The sequence below is a fragment of the Diabrotica undecimpunctata genome, chromosome 9 (genome assembly GCF_040954645.1).
Source record: "Diabrotica undecimpunctata isolate CICGRU chromosome 9, icDiaUnde3, whole genome shotgun sequence".
Lineage (NCBI taxonomy): Eukaryota > Metazoa > Arthropoda > Insecta > Coleoptera > Chrysomelidae > Diabrotica > Diabrotica undecimpunctata.
The window spans coordinates 134,287,145-134,296,111 of NC_092811.1; the positions used below are offsets into that span (position 1 = coordinate 134,287,145).

The following is an 8,967-nucleotide window of genomic DNA, read 5'->3' on the forward strand; positions in this document are numbered from 1 at the left end:
ACACAATCTAATCGAATTTGACCTTTGTATTGATCGTATTTAGAAGCGCGTTTTATAAAGTAATGATGCCTAATATTATACTCCTTACAGATATTTTTTTATGACATATGAGGTTTCAGTCCAACTGTCTTTAAATATTCGACAATCTGAGTCAACTTTACGTTTTTTTTTTCTGAACATGTTGTTCGTGATCTCAAATAATGTTTAATAAATGACAATCATAATTACACACACATATTTTTAATTAGAGACATAAATTACTTACCTTATTTCACCACTTTTACTGTTCGAAATTTCAAGCTTTGTCGGCAGACTAAGTACGTGATGACGTCTCGTCGAGAGCGAGGAGCATCTCCTCCCGCCGCCTCCGCGGTATATCGATATCTATATTCAATTCGCGCCGCGGGCCGGATAAAGGACTTATGCGGACAAGTTTGTGGCATGGAGGCCGTATGTTGGACGGATTTGCTCTAGCCCAAATACTTGAACGAGCGAGACCGAGTGACGTACAACCTTGACCATCGAGCGCAGAGTATGGGAAGTATCCAGAAGATACAGAATCTAGTAATTTAATTGGCACACTTCGTATGTGTCTATTTATTATCAAAGGCCGTATAAAAGAGTCAAATACACAAGAACAATCATATTCAAAAAGAAAACAACATTACTTTTCGCTGAATCTCTGTTAAACGTGTATTTTTGCGATACCTTATACACAGCTTTTACCGGTTCTTCAATATATGTCATAAAAGAAGAAATATTAAAAGTATATATACATAATTATTATTGAAGGTGATAGTAGGTATATTTTTATTTAAAAAATGATACACCAAGATATATTTATAGCTAGAACTTATGGTAGATATACTAATTAACATCATATAAAAACTAAAATATAAAATACCTTTGATGGGAATACGTTTCTTGGGCGCATTTTCGTCAGACGGCAGCAACGGTTCGGGCGGCAGCTTATGCCAAGGCGTACTATCCACCTTATCGTGCTTCTTCTTCTGTTGGTGTTTCTTATCTTGCAGATGCAGCAAAAAGTCTTTGGCCGTTTGTGGAAATTCGTCACACGTGCGACACCAATGCAAACCGGTGTCGTAGTGCGTGTAACAAACGTTCTCGTCTGAATATTTGTCGTGTAACAATGTTTCTGATGTCTGAACTGTAGAAGTACTTTCTGAATAATCTGAATATTTACTCGAAGATAACATTGTTTGAGTTACGGGTTTGTCGGTGTTGAATATCTCAGATTCGAGATCGTTCAGAGATTTGCCGTCTTTTATAATACCCGACAACATCTGAATAACGTTTTGTATGGCTTTGAGTTTACCTTGAACTTCGTCCTGGAATAAAGAAAGTGACTTAAAAATGACGATTCATGACGAGTATATAATACAATATAGACCAATACATACTATTATACAGTTCCTCGGCAATTAATAAAGAGGGAGACAAATGTTATCGTTATAGGCATCCTTTCTATCAGCAACTGAAATACAACGCTGTACTCAATTCCAATGTAATCATTTATACTTACGTATAAACACAAATATTGAATCCGTGTTAGATTTTCCATTAATAAACATCTCTAGGTCAGCAAGTTTGAAGATTTAGAAGAGTTCACGTTTATGAACAACAAACTGAAGAAAAAATGTTGATCTAGGTCTAACAGACTCTAGAATGGTTTTCACGATTCTTCTGATCAGATTCTTAAGATCCGCTGATCCTATTCTTGCCTTATGTCGAAAAAAGGTTACATTCCTTTGGGTGTATGATGTCCTGATATTTCGCCTCCACTGAGTTGTTTGTGTGGAACATTTGGAAGGGCCACAGCAAAAACGTAAATGCAAAAAAAATGAAACGGAGAAAATTTTGGCCAAATTCAAAGAATTTAAATTTTTTTATTTTTAGCCTATTTTGATGATTTTTTTAGCACACTGTATAAATTTATAAATTTTAATTTGGTATTGCAACCATGTTTCCTAAGCATTATGTTTTTGTTTCATGTCAAAATATGCTTTGGTTCATTTTTTAGAGCCAAATGAATTTGCCACCTACAATTTGGGACTTTTTTAATTATGATTATTTTGGAGTTATTTTGTAATATGACGAGGTGGCTTTGGTGACTGTTATCATTACGCCATATTGACACTTACATTTTGTTTACCTATGATTGATCATGGTTCTTAGTGTGGAAGATTGTGCGAAAGCCGTTGCTCTGGTTGAAGATGGGCGAAATTATGAATATTTGGCTAGAGTACTACACACTCATCGCTCTAGCATCCAAAGGGTAGTGGAACGTTTTATACGAACTGGAACAAACAAGCGGGAAGTGGCAGGAAGCGCAAAATTACCGCTTTAGATGATCATTTTATAGGAGTCAACGCTTTGCGGGATCGTCATTCAACAGCGGTGCAAACAAGAAATCAGCTTCAAGAGGTTCCAGGCAATATTGTAGGTGTATTTACAGTTCGTCGAAGATTACATGATTTTGGTTTGCAAATTTGCAGACCAAGAACTGGACTCAAATTACTTCCACGGCACAGAGTGTCTAGACTACAATTTTCCAGGGAACATTTACATTGGAATTTAGGACAATGGAGTAATGTTCTTTTTACGGATGAGTCGAGATACTGTCTTTACTCATCAGTGAAGAGAATTGCGGAGTGCACAAGAGAATGCGCGACCCCACTCTGCAATGTGTGTCACGCAATATTTACAGGAAGTTGGTATTAATAAAATGAACTGGACAGCGTGTTCGCCAGATCTGAACCCCATAGAGCACGTTTGGGACATGCTTGGTAAAAATATTAGAGGTCGCGAAGTCGCACCAGCCTCAATTAACGACCTTCGCTTGGCTCTAGAAGAGGAATGGCAAAACATCTAGCAAGATGATATTCGCAACCTCATAGACAGCATGAGTCGACGTATACAGACAGTTATCGAGGCTAGGGGAGGCAATACAAAGTATTAAGTTATTTTTTAGTAGTTTTTCTTTGTTATTTGCGTACTTAGGTTAAGTTACATTTAAGTTGTTTTTTTAAAGTTTTGTTATTGTTATCATTGTTCATTAAAACCAAGATCATGTCGTTGATCAATCATTGTTTAAATACAGTGCTTCTGGGATGTCGATATGACATTCCTTCGATACCAGTCACCAAAGCATCCATCGTCGTATTACAAATTAATAAAAAAGATAATGGTAATAATAGGAAAAGTAGTAAATTGTGGGTGGCAAAGTCATTTCGCTCCTAAAATTGGACCAATCCATATTTTCGCATAAAACAAAAACATAATACTTGGAAGACATGGTTGCAACAACGAAAAACAAGGTTTTACAAAAATCCGCTAACGGAATTAATCCACAGGATGTTTCAAAATTTGGATAAAAAACCAACTTTCGATTAACCCCGTAGAATAAGTCAACTACACAATTTTATTAAAAAACTCACCATACTAAATTAAAATTTATAAATTTTAACACAGTGTGCTAAAAAAATCATCGAAATAGGGCTAAAAATAAAAAAAAACTGAAATACTTTGAATTTAACCAAAATTTTCTCCATTGCGTTTTTTTTTCATCTGAGTGTACATTCACATACATTTTTTTTGCTTGTTGGCTAGCTAATCTAATCAATTGATTAGTTCTTAACAAATTTTCTTAAAACTCACAGCTGCGACCCCTCAAATAAATACGTTGCTAATAATAATAATAATTGTTTCCGCAAAATACACTATTAAGTAAATAAATCAATTATTTATTTATTGACGGGAAAACCCCGTCATAAAATTTTTTTTATAAGTAATTAAATATTAATACAAACCATACTAATTCTAAAAATACAAAATACAAAGTTTAAAAATACAAACTAATGACTGGACTATGTTAAAAAAAATGGTCTAATTTCCTCATAAGTGCTTTAACTGAACACCCCAGAAAATCATGTGAAACGCAAAATTCATTTCCTCGTTTGCGAAGTCTAGCGAAAGGGGTAGTGTACCCATAATTTGTAGCATGAAATCCCATATAGGAAGATGTAAGATGTTGTTGAGTTCTTGACATCGCAATATCAATTTCCAAGAAACTCTTAAACACCTTTTCTGCACTGCCTTTAAAGTATCGCTGGGCATTGGTAAGAAGATGACCAAACAGTTGAGTCATAAGCATAAGGAACAAAAATCAGCAAAAGTCAACTCCAAAGATATGGCAGTGTGATGAAAATTATTAGGAAGTAACAAATTAATTGCAGTATAGATTACAGTCGTCATTTGTAAAGATTAAGTCAGATTTGACTCAGCATTGAATAATTTTGACCACATTTCGGTAAAGTGACTACTTTGATTTTCTTTCCTTGGTATAATCAAGCTGTTATACAATTTTTTCTTCTCCTGTAGTTATTCTTGAACTTCATTTAACCAGCTACTCCTAGTAATAAACTTACTGGGAGTTAAAAGTCATTCAATTAAAACTCTTGCTTGTATATTATGTTCGCTCAACAAAAATGCATAATGTTACTTGTTTGTATGTAACAAATTGTATTTTAACACAACTAACAAAAAAATTTGACCAACTGAACAACATCACGTCTCTTTATTCTCAAACTTCTTTCCTAATATTCTTCCAAGTATTTAAATAGCAGCATCTCTAATGATACTGGCGATTTTACTCCATATAGAACTTCCTTTCATGTTCCCACAAATTTTTTCTACTGTTCTTGCCCTGAATAGACCTTCTTTCTCATTGTTTAACATCCACCACTTGATTTTTTGTGGTCTTCAATATTTTGGATTAGTTTCGCTTTTAACTTTGATGTCCAACATAAGCAATTTATGTTGTTGGCTAATTGAATCACCAAATATTACCTTGCAATCTTTACATTCATGTCATGTTCTTCTTTTCATGTCATAAAATAATCTAATTGGAAGTGCCTTTGTCCACTTTTGAAGGTAATAAGTTGAGTTTCTCTCTTTTTTGAAAGAATGTGCTAACAATTGCCATATCTAATGCTGTTGCTAGTTAAATATACATACATACATACATTGTCTATCACTTAGACTTAGATGGTGTTCAGATGGATAATTGCTTTTGTACCCATGCCATAACCAAAGCTTTTAATGTATTTTTTTGGTGTCTTTTTTAATGAATTTGTAAAAAAAATTATTTGATGAAGAATTTTTTGAACAATGTGATTTTTATTGCATTGGTATTTTTGTAAAACATTTAACCATACCTCTGCAGATGGCTTTGAGAGACAAAAGTGTTTAGTTAGAAATTAAATGCTATACACACTTACTTTTATTTTCAATTTATTCATTTGTGTTCAAAATAAGTGTGTACAAAACATATCAGTCTTTTTCTATTGTCAACACTGACTTTGCTACTGGGAGGAAAATATATTTCTCGGAACATAACTTACAAAAATAATTGTGAAATATTTTCTTGATTAACTGAAAGCAAATTTCACACAAATTAGATTCATATTTGACTAATCCACCGAGAAATCTCAGTTAATTGTTTAAACTTTTTATTAGTTATGACTAATATCTTCCATGCAATTAAAAACAAAAAAAATCTAATATGTTACAAAAAATTACTTATTATTGACTAAATAATGAGACAAATCAAATTAGTTGATTCTTCTTCTTCCCTTCTCTTTTATTTGCATATATTCAAATTATTAGAGCACAGGAAGAAAAAATATGGAAAAGAAATCATAAAACTTCAAAAATGCGTAGATAAATAACAAATAAACAAAGTAGAAACCTTGCCCTAAATGTAAACATCAAAATATACAAGTTTAATTAAAGTTTTAAGGTTTTTTCTATAGATCTTGTTTCAACCTATACGAATTATTATTAATAATAATCTGAACTAACCTGTAACTTGGAGTTCTGGAGCAAAATGTTTTCGAAATCATGATGTTTGTGTGTTTTTTCATACATCTCCTGTTGCTGTTTCTGCAACTGGTCGAGCTCATTTTTAAGCACCGAAGCTTTCTTCACATAGTCTTCCCGTTGTTTGATAATTTGATTGTTGTGTAGCTGAGCTTCTTCCACCAAACCTACAAATAAAGTTGTGTTAATCATATCAAAATAAGAACTAGAATTTGATGTCTATATTTGTAATTAATTGTTCTTTGGTAACCTTTTCATCGACTCAGTCCATATCTTCCATTTTTGAAGATATCCTACAAAAAAATCGTTAAAATACAGAAATAGCTGAACAACTATAACTAATGAGCAATAGGAAAATAAACACAATTTTTATAGTTCAACAATTAATTGAAGAGGGTGACGTCAACTGTTGGGAAATTCCACAATTTCGGTGGCATCGTTATTTCTTTATTTTTTTTTAGGATTAAATTATTTTACTAGAAATTAATTCCATCATGATTACTTTTATAGGTTGTTCTGTGAATTTCTTAATTTCCTAAGTCTTGCCTTATTATTTCAAAAATATAGGTACCTAACTTCACACAAAAAATGCTTTTCCGTGAATTAATTTCTTAAATCCATGCATATCATTGAATAACACTTCATATTATCTAAAAACTTCAATGACATTTTACATCTTATAGACCATCTCATAGATACAACAATTAGCCAATCTCTACAATCGAGAAGGAAATATGTGCTGCGTTGACTTCTGTGAAGATCATATTACAGATCATGGACAGTTGTTTCAATCAGCATTTAACTTACCATTGTAGGTATAATATCAACTGATAAATTTCTTTTCAACTTGTTTGTATAAATACTTTTACTTATTTTGTTTGAGGGAAAAACCTCCTAAAAATACTTTCATGGAAAATAACAGTAGATCAGCATCATTGAAAAAGCTTACTTAAGGAGGCCAATGCCAGACTTGGGCTGTAATGTTATTTGATGGATTGACCACTTGCAATAAGTATATTATATTGCATCTGTTTCTCACAAAATTAAAATGGATATAACAAATGGTAAAAGTCCATGACATCTCACATGAATGTTTTTTAACGCAATTGCTAGTGGGTTTTCTCAAATACATTCAATTTTCAATGTAAATGGTACATTTAAGATGCTTTCATGAAATACCACTGATAGAGAGCAAACAATTAAGGAGTAAGATAATTTGTGCTGATCAAATTTTAATTTGCTAAAATACAAGATGAAAGCCTTTGTTTTTACAGCTGGCTCATTGTAAAGGACCACATATTACTTATTGAGATATAAGTGAAGCTAATACAATGTTGTTTGGTACCAAACAAAATATTCAAACAGATGCCAGTAGGAAAAAGAACAAGAGCAAGACAGAAACTGAGATACTTAGAACAAATAGAAAATGATATAACAACCTTAAAAATAAAAAACTGGAGAAAAAAAGCATGAAACAGATCAGAATGGAGAAGAATCCTGGAACAGGCCAAGACCCAAAAAGGGTTGTCGAGCCAGTGATGACGATGATGAATACAATATTGAGGAAGGATCTTATTTTGATTTTCTTACTAGTAAATGACGTATCTGCTTTGCACCTTGTACCATTAATATATTTACATTCAGCAATGTTTGCATCACCCTCCTCAATTTCTTGTTGTACCAAAGTTCTTGGAATCATTAGCTATTAATTGCAAGTATTATTAACTGTAATTCTTTCTTAATATACATACCGCTCTCTTTGTCACCATGGTAGTTGCTTCTACTCCAGTCATTCGTTTGTAAATTTCCTTGGGTAGAAATTTGTGCTTGAGATGCTGATGGCAGTTGAACAATTTGAGGTGGAGGTTGTGACATCTACAATCCGAAACATTTAAAAATGATTTTAAAATTTGTTTAATTTTACATTTTAAATAATTTTTACAACATACCTGATTCTCATACCCGCCATAATTTTGATATCCATAATTATGTGCATAGTTCTCAGGATACTGGTTGTAGGTATTATGATACCCTGTATTGGTATACTGTGGAATTTGCTGGAAAAAATAGATACAAATATACCCTTATTCCTAAACGGATCAAAAGCTTGTAGAAACACAGTCCGAGTAAGATAAAACACATTGCAGCAATTTAAGGTAGACAGTGGTGCCATAATAAGAAATAAATGAATCAAGAAGGAAAACAGATGTCGATACAAAGACATCTAGAACTACAAAGAGAACAGAAGAAAACTATAAATGGCATTGGAATTTTTAGAAAATCTGATGAAAATGACTGATATACATAAAGTAACTTACATTATGCATTATAATCCATCTAATTAAATAACAAACAAACATTAATAAAAACACAACTAAAGAACATGTTTCTTTGTACAACAACGCAAACTAGTGGATAAACAAGAGTTTAAGTAGATTTAATCATACAATATACGCTTTGATTAGCAATAAGACCATGCCAAATATTAATTTTACACTTATTAAAATATGCTGATAACTATCAAGAATCATAAAAGTAAACTTATCGAATTGAAGTAATGACTTACATTATTGTTATACATAGCTAGTTCCTACAAAGGTAAATCTAAAAATGTAACCGTCTGAAAGCAAACTAATCAAATATTTGCATTCATTGTTAAAAATGAAAATTCCAATTTGCATATACAAGTAAAGTTTTCTGTGAAATAGTTCATTAACACAAACGATTCTTTATTATATTCTTTAATAGAATTTTAATGATTTCTGCCACTTATAACACTAATAATAATAGATTACTATAGAAATATGATTTTTAAATGAATAAAATATACACGCCATTTGTATGCTTTTTGTCATATATCATCTGTCATTTCGTTTGGTGTTTCGTTTTTCGTTACTGTCTACGTTCCATGTCAAGGTATGCCACGATCGATTTAGCTATTCAGCCAGAAGTTTATAAAAATGACTATCATAGATTGATGATATTGCTTCCTTTAGTTATATGTTTCAAATTATAAATTATTTTTAGCTATTTTTAATTACTCTTATTTTGCTTTCTTAAAGTTGT

The 8,967-nt window shown here is 32.1% G+C and overlaps 1 protein-coding gene across 1 annotated transcript in view; it reads right to left on the reverse strand.

Moving 5' to 3' along the window:
• LOC140451527 (uncharacterized) overlaps positions 1-8,761 on the reverse strand; it is a 31,422-nt gene extending 22,661 nt beyond the window's left edge. The window contains exons 1-5 of the mRNA XM_072545384.1: positions 8,468-8,761; positions 7,851-7,958; positions 7,653-7,776; positions 5,884-6,068; positions 905-1,349 (exon numbers count right to left, since the gene is read on the reverse strand). Of these exons, the coding sequence (XP_072401485.1) occupies positions 905-1,349; positions 5,884-6,068; positions 7,653-7,776; positions 7,851-7,958; positions 8,468-8,482 (877 nt within the window). The 5' untranslated portion in view covers positions 8,483-8,761. The remainder of the gene's footprint in view (positions 1-904; positions 1,350-5,883; positions 6,069-7,652; positions 7,777-7,850; positions 7,959-8,467) is intronic.
• Positions 8,762-8,967: the final 206 nt, after the last annotated feature.